At 43.6% G+C, this 17,893-nt stretch overlaps 1 protein-coding gene across 1 annotated transcript in view; it reads right to left on the bottom strand.

The window, feature by feature from the left end:
- Cpne8 (copine 8) overlaps window positions 1–15,622 on the bottom strand; it is a 183,722-nt gene extending 168,100 nt beyond the window's left edge. Inside the window, exon 1 of the mRNA XM_075960372.1 lies at window positions 15,251–15,622. Coding sequence (XP_075816487.1) covers window positions 15,251–15,348 — 98 coding nt within the window. The 5' untranslated portion in view covers window positions 15,349–15,622. The remainder of the gene's footprint in view (window positions 1–15,250) is intronic.
- Between the last annotated feature and the right edge of the window lie 2,271 nt (window positions 15,623–17,893).

Below are 17,893 nucleotides of genomic sequence, written 5' to 3' on the forward strand. Positions count from 1 at the left end.
ATAACAACTGGAAGGTCTACATCTAGCAAGAATGATGCTTTCTGTAAGACTCATAGAAGGAGACCTCTCCCTCCCCCAGTATCTTCCCACCTACAACCTTTGGTTCTTCCCAGATTCCCCAAGGTCATAATCAATTAAGGCAGTATACAACTGTTTGGGGAAGGATGACTCAGAGGAGGGTCCCATGACCTCCCTGTCCTATCAGTCCAAAAGCAAAGGTCAAGAGTTAACGAACCTAGCTGTATTGATCTTTGGCAAGTAGACCCAGCTGGACTCCAGAAGAGGATGGCCTCTGGCAAGCCTGTAGTCCTATATAAGAGTCTGTCTGTCCTATTCCCTTTGGAAGTACAGTTAGGTGCCACATAATACATCCCATCCCCTATGGGATATGTTTGCAACAATTGTCCTCCGACATTTTCACAGAGCTGAAAAATCTATCTTGTAGTGACACCACTGTCCTCCTAACATGGCAAGGACACAAGTTACCCAACTCTTTGTGGCGATGTGATGGTGCAGTCAGTTGTACAAAGGTGTCCAATATTTGAAAATAAAGAATTCTGTTACTGGTTTGGATACCCACTAAACCTCTTGCCCTAAGTTGTAGAGTCGACTTGTATTAAAACAGTGTGCTGCAATCAGGGTGTCAGCAGACCCACGAGTGCCATGTCTGTGGCCTCTCTAAACTGCAACGCTTTCTCTTGAACTTGAAATAATTTCATGTCGTCTTGTTCATCATCACCCTGGGAGCAATAGGCTACATCATACACATACATACACCATATTGTCCAGGCTAGTTCATCTAAGCTAATGTGAGCAAATTCTATATGTGATGTTTGCACAATGGTGAATTTTCCTGAGGATGTATTCTCAGAACATCTCCATGTTTCCTATTAATTATCTACATGTACCCTTTTTGGCCACCACTGTATTCAGATATCATTCATGGAGCATGTGGGCATCTGGTTATACATCACAAGCCCTGTCAGCACACTCAAAGTAGTATAGAATAATCAAATTTAAAATATACATAGGAACATAGTGATGTTAATAAGAAAAATATATATGCTTATAAAAACAGAAAGAATGATCTACATGAATGAAATATATAATAGTATCCCAAAGAAAACATAGGCTAAAAGACTTTTTTAGAACACCATCTCACTATGCAGCTCTGGAACTCACTCTGTAGACTACACTAACCTCAAACTCATAGAGCTGTGCCTGCTTCTAAGCTAAAAAAAAAATTATCAAGGATTTTATAAAAAAAATACCATTTTATAAAAGAAGAAATATCAAACATCTCCATGTATATATTAAAGTTCATCATGAGGAATGCTCACTGAGATTCATATGAGATGTACACTGTTTTTTCTGTAAAATGGGCAAAGATTAACTACTCTTGAATAAACAGCATACTAAAGACTTATTTTGTTGTCACAGAAAACAAAGACTGAGACAATGGGGATGTTCTATCGGGAACTCACCAAGGCCAGCTGGCCTGGGTCTGAAAAAGCATGGGATAAATTTGGACTAGCTGAACATAGCGGACAATGAGGAAGAATGGGAACTCAAGAACAGTCGCAGTGGGTTTTTGATCCTACTGCACGTACTGGCTTTGGGGGAGCCTAGGCAGTTTGGATGCTCACCTTACTAAACCTGGATAGAGGTGGGCGGTCCTTGGACTTCCCACAGGTCAGGGAACCCTGATTGCTCTTAAGCAGATGAGGGAGGGTGACTTGATCGGGGGAGGGGGAGGGAAATGGGAGGCGGTGGCGGGGAGGAGGCAGAAATCCTTAATAAATATAATAAATTAAAAAAAAGAAAAAAAGGAAAAAAACAGAAAAAAAAAGAAAAGAAAACGAAGAATGCTGTGATGAAACAAACAGGGGTGCTTATGGACTCCAGACTCCGGCACTCAGCTGACCATGGCTGAAGCAAGGGCAGAAATGACCCCACAACCAGCGGTAGTAGCTTGTGCCTGCAAGGCCAGCACCGGGGAGGCTAAAAGAGTAAGTGCTCTAGAGACCAGACTCAAGGTGAAGGCTGCCTCCCCCACACAAAGACCAGCAATGCTGCCTGGAGCTCAGTTACCAGCTCCAGTCTTAAGCTACATCTCCACTCTAGCTGTGCTTTGCACTTGGTAGGAAGCAGCTGCCTGGAGTCCTTCATCACCTTGGCACCTAAGACTATCTGCCACACTTCCCACCCTCCTAATTTCCATCATGGGTTCGCTCTTAGTTGGTAGCATGCCTACCTCTGAATGGGTGGGAAAGCCATTTAGATTAAGCTAAAGCATTGCTATCAAGGGGGAAGGTTACATTTATTCTTCCTTTCAATCTGTACCTATTGAACATTTGTTAAATATCAACCGGTGTCTCGGCACCATGTAAGAGTGGGATGCAGAAATGGAGAAGCCCTATTTCAAGGAGTTTGCTTTACAGAGAAAGGGAGAGATGCAATCTCCAAAGATGGAGGAATAACTCAGGTAGTATTAAGAACAGAGGACAGGGCTACAACAGTAGAGTTCAACGTATGTAGGTCCCTGAGCTCTGTCCTCAGCACCACAGGAAGGAAGGCAGGAGGTGTAGAAGAGAAACAGAGGAAGGAGGGGAGAGTGAAAATATTCAAATATTCAAAAATATTCAAATCGAGTATGGGAAAGTACCTTCAGAGGTGGTTCAGAGCAAGGCTTTCTAAGAAGAAGCCATTTGCACTGCGAACTGAGGAAAAGGAGGCCAATACAGAGAGGCCTGGCTATCCAATGTTGTCGGCAGAGATCAGGAGAGCATAACAAGCACAAACACCCTGAGCCACAGCAGAAAGGGAGAGTTACAGCAAATAAAGTGGTGAGGGAGAGCGCTCACTCTTGTGGCCATGGTAACACAATTTCATGGTGAAATCTTGTTAGCGTTAGGGGAAAAAATAATGTCCTGGAGAGAGGGGCTTGTGTATTTTAAGGGGAAAATGCAATCTAGTGAGACGAAACTGATGCTGTTACAAAACAAGATGGAGATGGACCCGAGTGTGTCTCCCAGAGTCGAAATGAGATGCCAGTTCTACAAAAAAAACGGCAGATGTTAGTCTTCACTGCCTTTACAATGTGAGCCACTGCCCTACCACAGCTGGATTGACATGAATATGAGTTATGTGTTGTCAAAGGAGCCTTCAAAGCCTTTCATTGGCAATACATCACAGTTTAAAAAAATGTGCATTCCTTTGGATATTCCAACCTATACCTAAAATGGAAATACAGTCTAGAATGCAAAACAGAGAAATGTTTTAAAAAATAGCCCACATTGGCATCCTTCTCCATTATATAACTATATATTATGTACAATGCCTATTACAACATAATCATAACTGTTGCTTGTAATTAAGAACACTTGGTGGAAACTAAATAATCATCAAGCGACTGATTAAAGAGATAAGATCCTAATCAAATTAATGAACGATTTAAGTGGAATTTTAGCATCAAAGAAACAGCCTAGTACTCTCATGATGTCATAGACTTGGGAAGCACCAACCAGCGTGGGCATTTCCTGGCTGTTCACCCTAAATCCTCTGTGCTTCACCCATCCTCTGATAGAAAACAAGAGCCATGTGTTAGAAAACATAGGATGATGCGTGCAAATGCTCCACACAGAATATTCTGGAGAATAAACATAAAGTATCTAGACCATCGCCCAGCACACACTAGAATAGAAAAGCACTGGGGAGAGGCAGCCACCATGATAAACAGTTCCCATGCTCAACACACTCACTGCCCTCCAAATTCCTGCGTGCCTGTGTGAAGTTTTAAAAGGCCAAGAAGCTTCATGGAAACATGGTAAGACAGTTCATGGGTTCTCTGTGAGAAGTCATGATTGACTCCCAGCTAGACTATGAGAGAAACCTAAATGGAACATGTGCCACCCCCACACCCCAAATTGGAGCTCATTCTGGAAACCCAGGCTCCAAGACAAGTTCCGACTGGACCCACACAACCACAGCCTGGAACTGTGCAGTGTGAGCACAGGGCTAAAACCTATGAATATATGGGGGGGGGGGATCTGACTAAAGAAGCTGCTGACTTGAAAATGACCCCCAAGGGGCACACGGAACCACAGGATCTGGTAAATGAAGAGCCACACACCACTCAACAATAGCTGGAGTCACTGTGGGAGCAGGCAACAAGGCCATGGGTCAGGCTCCATACACCAGGGCATGTCAATGTGCTCCCCAAGGTCAACCTTTCTGGAAGTGGGGAAGTGGGTTTGCTTGGACCACAGGTGAGGAATTTCAAGGCAAAGGACAACAAACCTGCTAAGAGGAGTGGAATAAATACAACAGCAAAAGAGAACTTCATTTTATCTAAGTCATCAGAACATGCAATGGAATGAAAACACGTTGTGTGTGTGTGTGTGTGTGTGTGTGTGTGTGTGCATGTGTGTGTGTTCCATTCTTTTCAACACAATTTGGCTTGAGTTTTCTATGTATTTTTCTAATGGTTACGTAGAACTTTTCTATAACATGGCCGATCTTTGATTTTTCACCGTCTTCATTTTGTGAGTCACCGTTCTCCTGCCTCGGTTGAATGGTAACACAAATGAGTTCTGTGCTGAGTAGCAGGTGCTCTCAAAACATTTTGTTGATATAACATCACACAGTTCGAGCAGCAACTATAAGAGAAGAACTTTCTACCCCACTTACATACAAAAGCAGAAAGCAGAACCCAGTTGAATACATGAGCTGTAATCAGAGCCATGACCGTCCAGCTCTGAACTCTTTCTCTGCTCTCACATGTTCCCCTTATTATGTTAGACCATGTAGATTTCATATCATTTTTCTCAATCTCTATTTCTGCCCACTCTAAATACAGTCACCATGTTTGAACTTGCCAGCAGTTGAATGGCGATGAGCTGTTGTGTATTTTACGTAGTTTGTTAAATTAGTCGTCTGTGAGATCACTGCTCCCCTTGGAGTCAATGTACAAAGCATGTCTGTTCCAGGAGGCAAATTCTGATGACTGTGGCTGGTCCACAAACCATCACACACAAAAAAACTGAAGGCAAACACTACTTGCCCGAGCATCACTTCAGCAGTGGCTGCCTCCCAGGCACTCCAAGTACATGACCATACTTCCCAACTTTTAATTTCTTTGTCCATTAGCTGTTGGGAAATCCACTGCAATTTTAACCGCTGCAAGCTCAATATCTTCACATTGCAAAACAGAACCTGTACAGGAGGGTCATTTGCTTAGATTTTTAAGTTTCCTCAGTCACCAAACATCCTTTACCAATAAAAATCAAGCCTATTTTTGGAAAAAAAAACACAAGCCTATAACAGAAATGCCTCATTAGCAGGTTATTGTTTTCCCTTCATCTTTTTTAGTTTAGTTTTTGAGATTATAACATAATTGCATGATTTCCCCCTTCCCTTTCTTCGCTCAAAGCCTTCCCATCAAGTCCTCCTTGCTCTCTTTCAAATTCCCAGTTCCCCACAGGCTTTAAACTATTTTCAGAAATCTGTTTAAATCAATGAATAATTCAAATTGTACTTCACGGCAATCTGAGCTTTGCAGACTCTCCAAGAGAGTTTAAACAGAAGATGGAATCAAAGTCTGAGTGTTAGCACACGGGACCAGGCAACATAGAAACTACAGATGACTTCCTAAGATGACGTCATCGAGGGTGACCAGGGTGAAAATGCACCTCTGAATCATAAGGACTCGCAGGTAAACTCAGTCCCAGCACCTACAAACCCATCGTGAAATTAGTTCTACAAACCCTAAAATGTAAATGGATAACCTCATCAAAGGCCTTCACCCAGCCCCATTTCCTTCATCGTGCCTTTTTATAACTGACTTTTAAAAAACTCAGCTGAGACTGTATTTGTTTCTGCCCTCTGTCTTCCACTCACAGGTCCCCATAATATGGCATGCACTCCTTTCCTCAATAACCTTGTGTAAGAAGCTCATGAAGCACTTTCTATGCAAGATATTAGACTATCAGATAGGCGTGGTACGGTGGTAGATAAGATTCAGTTGGGGTTCAATGAGAACTTATAATTTCATGGTTATCTGATAGTCTTTCAACTGTTTCTTCCACCGCTAAGTCCACTGGAAGCCCAAGAAAGGATGTAGTGTAAGAGACTATATATAAATGCCCGTGTTCTTGCTTCTAGCTTGTTTGTATTTGATTAAGGGGAGAGATCTGTAAGCAGTCCAGTGAAATGTGGAACACGTACAACAAACACACTATAAATTGGAGAACTAAGGGTTGAATCAAATCTATTAGAAATTCTTCACCGAGACAGAAATGTGTCAACTGTCAACACACTCCAACAGGAGGGATGCGAAGAGGGACTTCTCCCAGTTTGCTCCTGATTGAGCTCACCTGAAGTGGTTTGGAACTAGGGAGGCTTTGGGTAAGAGCAGTGTGGAGGAGGGAAATGGGAGACACAAAGATAAAGAGATGAAGTTCAACAGTTAGGGCAAGACCCCAACACTTGAGACATGAAAGAGGCAGGAGAACCAGGATTTCAAGGCCATGCCAGGCTACATAGTGAATTAATGAACAACCAATGCTACATGAAAAAAACCAAAACAAAACCCAAACTAATACTCAAAATATTCAAATATCCTTACCACACTGGCAATTGAGGAGTTGTATACAAAAGTTAAATCGCCTTAAGTATCTACCCTTTTCTACCCTACACCTAGAAGGAGATTCCACACAGCTCACATGAGTCAATGATGGGCAGACAATATTTTGATGAGGAGTGCTTTATTAAGCTTATCTCTTGCTCTGTATTTGAACCTGAACCTCTGAACCTCATGAAGACCCCAAAGATAGATCTGGAGTGTGAGTGGGGAGCTCACTGGAATCTTTATGTATTCCCTCACCAATGCAGCCACGCTTAACATATCATTTTTCTCTGCTTTGCAGGATTACTTGTTTCTTTAAACTGGCATGTTGAGGGGGCAGCTGAGCCTGGCTTGTTAGGATTGTCAGAGCCAGTTGTGTGGCCTAAAATCGCTAGTCACACTTGCAGGTCAGACGGGCCTGGAGCTAATTGGTATCATAGTCAGCCATAGGAAGCTATGGAAGTAAAGCAGCAGGAGCTGGGGGCTTACTTCTCAAATGACAGAAATTTTACTAATGTACTGAGGATATATATAAAAAAAACACAGAAAGGACTTAGTCCCCTGTGAAGATGTAAACTAACATTTTTTAGTGGGCACATACACAGTCTGAAAAATCTCTGAGGAAATGCCGCTGACAATTCCGTTGAAAACAGCAGGTTTAGACCATTTTCCCCAAGTGAGGAATAAATGATACGAGCATACAATAATTGCATGGTGAAATCACAGCAGTCCCTCTGCACTGGGAGCTGCTGGGCATGTCCTCATGCATGAAACCCATGTAGCGCCCTCATTGAAAGAAAGAAATGCTAAGTTTTGGGTTTTCCTAACTTTCTACCATTCATTAGAGCTGCGCCTTTGCAAAGACTTTATACAATTAAGCATGGCAGAATTAGGGCTAAATACAATCAATGGAGCAGTTAGTCACATCCTTCAGAAGTACTTCAGATGTATCTTAGACAACTCAGCAAAGCATCCTAGGTAGACAAATGGAAGAAACGGCATAGTCTATAGACAGTGGTTTCGCAATAAGTCTGCTTGTTTTAACACACATATATAAGTCCATCATATATAAGTATCTGCTCTTTTCTCATTTCTAGGACTGTTTCCTTCTATCGCTCTACTCTTGAGGCTTTATCTTGCTGTGACTTTTGGCTTTTCAAAAACTTTTGTTCTCACTTTTGTGGCACAAAATTAAAATGGATTGAACAAGTACGTTGAGGCAGTAAGAAAGCGTGTTAACCAATTGCTCCCTCGAGAGATTGGCCATACTCCTTTGAAACACCACGAGTCTCTCACTTCATGGGTTCAACAAGTAAATTAATAGAAATATTTTTCTTCAATACAAAGTCCATCTTGAGTCAACTATTAAGACATGCTGATTTGTTTTCCTGGTTAGATATGTTACATAGAATATCACATATTCAAGCTCATTGGTGGGTGGGTGTGTGTGTGTGTGTGTGCGCGCGTGTGCGTGTGCGTGTGTGTGTGTGTGTGTGTGTGTGTAGAAGCCAGAGATCCACATCAGGAATATATGTTAGTCATTTCCCACCTTGCGGTCTGAGATGGAGACGCCCACTGAACCTGAAGCTTGTTTAGTCAGCAGACTGCGGGCCAGGGGCCTTGAGGAACTCTCTCTCCTTCACCTTTCCCAATAGACACTCCACTGTGCTTAACATCTGACCAAAGGAGTTGTCTGACCAGCCACACTGCAAGTTACACTGATTGCCTATTTCTGTTCAACATTCATTCCTAACTAAAGAAACAAATTATCTGTCAGTATACAGAAATAGTGTCCACTTCTAAAACTCACTGAGCTGTTATTAGAGACAATGTAACCAAAATTATATGTTTCTTGTCCCTTCACATAAAAAAATTTGCAGAACGTTATAATAACTGGGTAAAAAAATTATTCTTTCATTAAGTTATACTGGTGAGAAACGTTTAGTTTCATATTTTTATTATTTATATTAACACTTCAACCTGTCCGTCAAGCAGCAAATATCTACCGTAATGAAAATGTTTACACACAAAGAACAAAGTCACATTTTATAGTAATCAATGGTAAAACACGTGCTTTTAAAACTGATTATATAGAAATACATATAAAAATCCAAATATTAAATCATAAAAAATAAAAGGAGGTAATATGAGAACTCAAAGAAAGGTGCAATTAATTATCACCCTCTGTGAGCCTATCTAAATGTCATGGACAACTATATGTAATGAGAGTCTTTATTGCCAGCCACAGGGCAAGGATTTTGGGCACTCAGAAAGCTGGAGTCTCTAAATCCAAATGAGACAGGAAGGGGATGGCTGAGTGGAATGAGGAAGTATCCTGGTCATCATTCAACAGACGAAACTAGTCATCCTGCAGGCTCGGCCATCCACATGTTGCCCTACCATGCCCAGTGTTGAAAGCAGATTACAGTAACAAAAGGATGCTCCAGACCCTGGAGTCTCAGTGCATTGTAAGCTAGTTTAAAAATAATACGCTAAAACTGCTTGTAACAAACTTATAAAAGACAGCGTGTCAAGGATGCTAAGGCAGAGCAGTAGCAGTGAGCAACACCAGATAGCATTGATTCACTTCATTTCCAAAGTCAACTGTTTTCCACAAAGCCTGCCGGTGCCCTCTGAATCCTCCCTGACACAGCCCAGGGAGCCAGCACTCAGTAACGAGTGAGCAGAGTTAGCACACAAGATTGAATCCATTTGCCATCTCCCCTGGAAGCTCTATTTACCAGAAATATTACAAGCATATTCAGAAGTAAACTGCGGGAAAAGTACAGCTTTTTATTAATATAGAACATTGTTCATTTCTGGGATGAACAAAACCAGCTAGATTCCCGTTGAGAGGAAAATCTAGATCAGCCACAGCAAAATTTCACATTGTTTTGGGAGAGGATTGAGTAAAATAAGGACTTGGAAATGGCAAGGGCTTGGTTCTAGAAATAACCTACCATAAGCTCCTTCTAAAAGAGTCTCACACAGGAATAGTAAGAAAGCGTAACAGGTAAAAGCACTTGGCACACAAGCTATACATGCTGAGTTCAAATCCCGGAACCCATAGTGGAAAGAGAAACCCTACATTCACAAGGTGTCCTCGATTTCCACACATGTGCCATGGAATACTCATGCCCACCACACCCCCAAAACAACAACAACAACAACAATAATAATAATAATAATTTAAAATCTCAGACACTAAAATTAGGTCACACCATCTAGACAGCAATGTGTGTTATATCAACAAGTTATGTTGAGCAGGGAGAAATAACAGCTTATAAACATATATTAGCACTGTACTTTACCAATTATTTTTTTCTTCGTTGTTATTGAAAATCAATCCAGGTCTGGCCTGCTGTTTCATGTCTATAATCCCAGCATTCAGAGCTGAGGCAGGAGGATCAATAGTTTTAAGCCAACCTCGACTAGAGTGTCACATGGGGAGATACTTTCTAAAATAAAAGTAGAAACAAAAAAGACCTTCAAGATATATAGCTTCATCAAATAATATCATATCTCGTTGTTTCCATATGTGTTAGATTAAACAATAAACCTTGAGGAAACAATAAACCTCACAAGTGGCATGCCCACAACAAAATGTTGTAAATGAAGCATAGAAATTGAACCTACTTAGCTCAAGACTAACCTTGACTTGAAAACCAATCATCGACTGAGTAATGTACTTCAAACGTCTCTCAAAGATTTTAAATTTTCTACATGAATTTTCTAATTTAAAAGACAAACTCACAAAGATTTAAATTGATTATGTCTCCATTTCCCAAAGCCTATACTGTCTGTGGGTAGAAATTCTAGCAGAAAAATCAATTGCAATCAACCTGTTAGAAACTCTGCTTCATCATAGTCATTTGCTCATTAAGCCTACAGGTTTTAGGATACATAACCCAGTATCATAACCATGTGTGTAACCAGCATCATAACTGTGTATATAACCAAAATTATAACCATATATATAATGAGCACCATAACAATATACATAACTATCATAGCTGAATACATAACCAGTATCATAACCGTGCAAATAACCAGCATCATAACCTTGTATATAACCAGCATCATAACCATGTATGTAACCAGAATCATATCCGTGTATATAACCAGCATCATAACGATGTATGTAACTGCATCATAGCCATATGAATAACCAGCACCATAACCTTGTACATAACCAGCATCATAACTGTGTATATAACCAACATCATTACTGAGTATATAACCAGCATCATAACCTTGTACATAACCAGCATCATAACCATGTACATAAGCAGTACCATAGCTGTGTATGTAAGCAGCAGCATAGCCAAATACGTAACCAGCACATGTGAACCTCTGGACATAGAGAGTCCAGCATCACAATCCCAGAGATTGCGTCTCAGTAGACCTGCTTTGGAGCCCAGGAATCTGTAACAGAAACCCTCTCCACTTCACAAACACCAGATGACTTCATTTAGCATTGCACATTTACTGACCACTCAGAATCCACCATCATGAAAGAGTCCCAGTGGTCCTTACATTGTACCCAAGAATTACAATAGACCTGCTTAATAGAGGTGCGTGCCATCTGTTTGAGGAGTGAAGAGAACTCCAGTTTAAGAAAGGGGCTAAGAAAGATGACATTTGACCTAAATCTTAAAAGCAGATAAAAAGAAAAAAAAAAAAAACCTCTAATCAAGACGGGGGAGTGACGAAGGTAAGGGAGGCTCCAGACGGAGAGCAACATGGCACACCCACATGCCTTGGACCAGGATGATAGCCCTGTGTGATTTGGAACTGCATCTCTGGGTCAAACTTTGCTGCCATATTTATTTGCCAGGGGTCTGGATAGAGAGTAGGCACGTGTTTCTCACACTGCATCCAGACAGTTCATGGGAGAAGCTGTGCCAGACAAGACAAGGAAGCATCTTTAGGTCTGACTTTTCAAATTCTTACCAGGACGTGCACACTCAAAACATTTCAGCTTCCTTCCTCCTTCCAGGAGTAATGGAATGGATCAACACTTGAGAACTAGCATGGGAAGACCAGAAGCATCCCATGCTCTGACTGCTAACTACCCCCTCAGTCCGGGAAAATGACAAAAATCACCAAAATAGTGAAACGGAGGCTCCTGAGAAAGGGATTAACTACTGAAAATTATTTCTTTCCATGAACTTCAGCATCAGCTCACAGTGACGTGTTTTCAGAATAAAATTGCAAGCTTAACTAAAGTTGCACCATTTCAGCTACAGGGAAGCTCAGTTCATCGGGGAACTTAAGTTTTTAAAACTCTACAAGTGACTTTCAAGAAACATGAACGCACAAATAATAAGGTAATGAGCAAAAGAGAAGCCTGGAGATTGTGATTCTGCATTTAGGTGCCTATATCCAGAGTGTGGTTTTCCTCACTAACAAGGCAAGTTCACAGCCCCTGAAAATGAGGCTGACATCTCTCCCAGATTAGCCACGCCCATCTTCCTGTCATGTATGCTGAGTTCTCTGCTCCACAATGTCCTATCCCTGCACATGCAGAAGCCTTGTTGCTAGGCTTTATCCTACGTAAGTATCTTCTGTGATGTTTATCTGCCAGTCACGTTTTAAGTTTCCAGAGATGACAGCTTATCTGTCTTACCCACAGAGCACAGTTTAATTCCTGGATATATAAAAGACACTCAGATACTTGATCAGTAAAAGGAGATATATTTAGCTTTGGGCTTCATTTGTTATCTTGCCCTCCTTCCCAAAGTGACAAAGAATCTTTTGATTATGGGGGGGGGGGGGAGCGGAAGAAGAAGGTTATCAAAAAGAGGTTCCATTGTAAGCTGCTTTTGCAGCAGTAGCCACCTGAGCTCCCTCAGACAATGTGGCATGGGAAATCCTTGCCCTGCTCACCCACAGCAAGGCTGAGGGGCCCTCAATTGTATGCACCTTTTTGCTAAGCATCCAGGGAAAGCTGTGCTCTGGGAACAGTTAGCTCTGTTTTCATTACCTGGCTTACTAAAGTTCAAACAGAGAGGAGATATAGAACCCTGTGAACGGAACTCCAAGTGCCATTCTCTGCATCTGCTACCTAGTCTGGTGTCAACTTGACACAGCTAGAGTTATCTAAAAGGAGGGAGCCTCAATTGAGGAAATGCCTCCCCAAGAACCGACTGTAGGCAAGCTATAGGACATTTTCTTAATTACTGAATCCTAGGGAGGGCCCAGCCCATTAGAGATGGCGCCATCCCTAGGCTGGTGGTCCTATGATCTGTAAGAAGGCAGGCTGAGCAAGCCATAGGGAGCAAGACAGTAAGCAGCACCTCTCCATGGCCTCTGTGTCAGCTCCTGCCTCCAGGTTCCAAATAAACACTTTCCACCCCAAGTTGTTTTGGTCATGGTGTTTTTATCATAGCTAAGACACTGTATCACAATAATAGCTCACAGTTTTTATTTCATAACTCAGAATGCCATGTCTTGGATAAGTACATTCCCCATATCCTTCCATAAAACCCTTATAATGCTCTAAAGAAAATGTCACAATTAGCTTCATTATCAGATATGAACAAGCTTAGACAAACTAAATAAGAACCAATTCTTAGGTAATAAAATTAAGTTCCAAGGCCAGAATTTGCACCCAGGACTCTGATGTTGAAGCTCAAACCATATCATCCCCCACGGTGGCATGACAAGGCTCTGAACACCACACAAGTGAAATTAACCTGCCTTAAACCCCTATCTTACCAAGTACACTTGCCCAAAAGTGGTTTCTATGTTGAATTTAGCAAGAAATAAACAATCAACTGGTTCTAGACAACTCAAATAATAGAGCAGGCCTGAAACTAGCAGAAATATTTGGCATTAAGTACTTGATTCTCCTTCAGAATATTTGTTTCTTATTCGAAACTTTTTTAAAAAAATGCTAAAGCATAATCCCTTGGAGAAGGTTTCCTGGACCTGGAGCAAAGCTCAAACAAACTGGTGTGAGCCAATGAACTTCAGGACCCCTAGCCACCAGTACTATTCCACATGACCCTGAGGAATCACAATCGGCTTGCAATGTTCTTGTCTGTTTAGAGCCCTCCCAAGCCTGCAGGAGGCTGAACAGATGATGGATATGAAAATGCTGATATGGGAGAACTCCTGACCACCCACCGCGTTCCTGTGTTAGGGAGCAGTAACCTCCTTCTAAATCCCAAAGCCAGCTTCAGAGGAGAACCGAAGCTCCTAGGAATTGCAAGCTCCTAGGAATTGCAGCTGTTAACTGGAAGGAGCCAGTGGGGCACTAAAGGGGGTGACTGTAATAAGCCAAGGGTATGTGTCAGCTGTCCTGAACACCATTATCACTTTCACAGCCTGAGGTCAGTCAGCTTCAAGACTAATCAAATCGTCATTTGTAGTCCTCAGGGCTATCCCTTACCCAAAGAATGTGGCTACAGGGCTGGGGTGGACTGGGTGCTGAAATGTGAATTTCCAAGATACTTTAGCTTTGGAGCAGTGGTTCTCAACCTGTGGGTCATTTGCTACCCCTTTGGGAGGTCGACCAACCCTTTCACAGGGGTCACCTAAGGCCATCGGAAAACACAGATATTTAGACTATGATTTATAACAGTAGCAAAAATTGCAATTACAAAGTAGCAACAAAAATAATCTCTGTCTGGGGATTCATCACAACATGAGAGACTGTATTAAAAGGTCACAGGGTTAGGAAGGTTGAGAACCACCGTTTATTAGACTTAAAATTTAAGACAAGCTTTCCTACAGAAAGGCTGAGAACATTTGAAGGCATTTGCAAGCACAGGGTATATGTGGAGTTTTCCTCCGAGAAAAGCCCTTAAACGAGGAATGGGCACCTGGGTGTACGCAATCACTCTAGAATTCTTAATATAGCCGACCACCTAATTCTCCAAAACTGGGGCAGCGCAGCTACTCTGCTTGACTTAGGGAGGATCTGTCCCATTGAGCATCAGGAAAGGAGCTCTGAAACCGGCAGTCCTTGAGTTGAAAGTTGCTGCAAGCATTTATGTTTATCTAGTGGCCGGCAGAAAATCAGTCCTGACTTCTCAATTCTTAGGTAAGCCCCTGCCAGGAAGAACGAACCTGGAACGGACACAGGCTTCAGGCAAAGGTCCCGAAGGATGTAGGGTGAGGAAGTTGGATGGTTCCAGGAAGTGGGTGGAGAAGAGAAAGCTGAGGAACGGGAATTGATCCCACCGGGCGGCGGGAGTCCCAGGCCAGTGTACGTAGCTGTCACGCGCGCTTTTGGCAGTACTGACCCTTCGGTTCCCGTCATACTGAACACCTGGCCCTGATTTCATTTTTTTGTAATTTTTTTTTCTTAAAGGTTGTAAAGTGGGAGGCGGCTGGGGTTCCGAAGCTGAGTCACAGCTTCTGCCAACTTTCACTGCATCTCCCAGAAAGAAAACAAACAAACAAAAAAGACTCAGTCCCAAAGCCCACCACTCTAGTCCCCAAATCTGTGTCACTTGACCTGGGGAGGGGGGGCGAGGGGTTAGCGGCAGTCTCACAACTGGAGTGTCCCCACTCATCAAGCAACTTCTCACCAGCGACAAGCCTCGTGGTACGGGGAGCGCTAGCCAAGTGCCACCAAGCCCCAATGAAAGGAAGAGAAACGAGCCGCGTCCTCACCTGCAGGACACCGACACCTCCACGCGTGTGGCAGGGATGGCGGCACTCAGCTGGTTCAAGTCCCCGATGCCCGCGGCGCTGGTGTAGCGGCTGTCCATCTCGAGCGGAGGCGCGGAGCACTTGTCCCGAGTCCACTTCCAAGCTGCGGCGGGCTGAGCGCTGCTCGGAGCCAAGCTCCCCACCGACGGGAAGGGGTGTGGGTGGAGGCAGAGGAAGGAGGCGGAGGCTGTGCGGAAAGAGGAGGGAGGAGGCGGACCTGGTGGCGAATCCGGGGACCGAGCCAGTCCTGGCAAAGCCGCTGCGGTCTTGCAAGTGGCGCTCCAGGCAGCTGCAGCCCCAGGGCAGCCACGGGGAGGGGCTGGGTCTGCCGCCCCTCCGGATCAGGATCTGGGCATGGAGCGCAGAGACAGTGGGTGACCCTGAGGGGTACCGTCTAGCAGGAGCGTCCCGGAGCCGGCGGTGTAGACTCCGCACCCTCGTACCCTCCGGGGCCGTGGCTGACTCCACTCTTGCCAGTCACTCCATTTCCTCTAGGGAGGAAGTCAGAATTGTGGGCTAGAAACCACCCCACGGAACAGCCTCCTGTGACCTAGGCACATGCGCCACCCCACCCCCACCCCCACTGATGGGTTCCCTACTTTGGGCTACTGGACTGATGGGGTCCTGGGAAGAAGGATGGCCTCCAGCCTTTGACAGCGAGTAAAGAGGGGCGCGCCAATATATGGGGCAAACTGGGGCGGAGTGGACACTGTTGGGACAAGCGCTGCGGTTTAAGGGAGCAGGCTTTACTGCGTCCTCCGTCCCCTGTAACTTGAGGGTTGGGTCCCTATAAGCGAGGGTCCCCTTAAGGGACTTCAGAGCCTTGCTATGTCCTTCCCTTTTCAAACCGATGGGATTTCTGCTCTGAAGCCCGGGGTTGGAGGTGGGGTGGGAGATCTTAACCTTGTAATCTATCTCCTTCTCCCCTGGTCTGGTCCTCAAGACCTGCAAGGTGCGCAGCTCAGGCAGCAGGGCGTTTGGCAAGTAGATTCTAGGCGGCAGGACTGGGGATGGGCAGGACGCGGAAGCCGCAGCAGCTGGCCTGACAACCCCACTTTGCTGCACACACCTGACCCCAGGCGTCACTGCGGGTTCTCTGGTGGTGGCCACCAGGAGGCGACGGGGAACAGAACGCCTAGCCTGGGGAAAGAGGTGGCTGGTGCTAGCGGGCGTTACCAGCCTTCTGGGCTCACCTGGAGAAGCAGGGGCTTAAAACAGGCCTCCCCTGTGGGGTGATAACCCACTTGGAGCCACGTGCCTAAAGAATTCCTGTTGTTGCAAGAGGCAGGATGTGGGTACTTCCCGCTCCTCCCTGCCCCAAGCGCTTGCCACGCTTTAGTCTTGTTTTCTTTCCCTGGTGGTCCCACCTTCCCCTCATCACCCCCTTAAACCCAGAAGTTTTGGTTTTCTCTCTGTTTCTCCTATCATAAATTAAAGTGCACTTTATGACTAAAACGTTCCCTCAAATTCTTTTATTGCTGCCCGAAATTGATTTGGTGAAGGAGGGCTAGATGTTTTTTTAAACTGACCAGAATTTTATTTTGCAGGTGCCTGCTGAAGAAATAAAAAAGTAAGAACTTTAGTACTCCAACCCTCTTCCTAATTTGCCACCTTGTGGGGTGCATATGTGTGTATATTTTAATGCACTTATTTATATGTACAATAACAAGCAGGTAGTTATGATGGATTTTGAACAGTGTCTACCTGTGAAATCGTATCAAAATAATAAGCCGTTCCCTCAATCCCCCCCCCCAAATTTCTGTGTGTCTTTTGTAATCAACCTCTCCCTCCTCGCAACATTCAGAACATCACTCTATTTTAAATTTAAAACCACAAAATATGGCATGGCCCAGTTTTAATCTGATTCCTTTTGCGCTGTAAAAGTTCTTTCCAATTCCATCCACGACCCTGGGTGCATCCGTGAAGGGTAAAGGTCTGCTTCTGAAAGCATGCCACAAATCGGTAAGCCACCCCCCTTGACTGACAACGTGCTTATTCCTGCATTTGTTCTATTACCAATAAAACTGCTAGGAACACTGATCTATAAGTCTTTTGTGGATGTAAGTTTTCATTACTTTCGACAAGAAGAAATGGGAATAGTTGGACAAAAATAGAATAGTATACTTAATTTCTTAAGAAATTACTGAATTGTTTTACAAAACACTTTTACTATGTCTTACCCCTAAAGCAGTATGTGAGCTCCAGGTGTTCCTCAGCCTTGTCAACACTTGGGTTAGTCTTTTACAATTTAGACAGTATCCTTGTGGTTAAAGGGCTAATGACTATGTTTCCGGGAAGTTATTCATCTGTAGAAATACTTGGGTGAGGTTTCCCTTTATACTGGAGTGTTAGTTTTATTATTTCAGAGGTTTTTTTTGAAGATTATATATCGAGCATGTAAGATTTTTAACATATATGATGGTAAAAGAAACAATGTGCTTCTTTCAGTTTGAAAAGTCTACATTTTCAGTTGGTCGACCCACAGAGACAGTGGGCCTGATCTAATGGGAGCTCACCAAATCCAGCTGGACCCGGACTGAACGAGCATGTGATCAAACCGGACTCTCTGAATGTGGCTGCCGATAAGGGCAGACTGAGAAGCCA

Source organism: Microtus pennsylvanicus, chromosome 2, assembly GCF_037038515.1.
Source record: "Microtus pennsylvanicus isolate mMicPen1 chromosome 2, mMicPen1.hap1, whole genome shotgun sequence".
Classification (NCBI taxonomy): Eukaryota; Metazoa; Chordata; class Mammalia; order Rodentia; family Cricetidae; genus Microtus; species Microtus pennsylvanicus.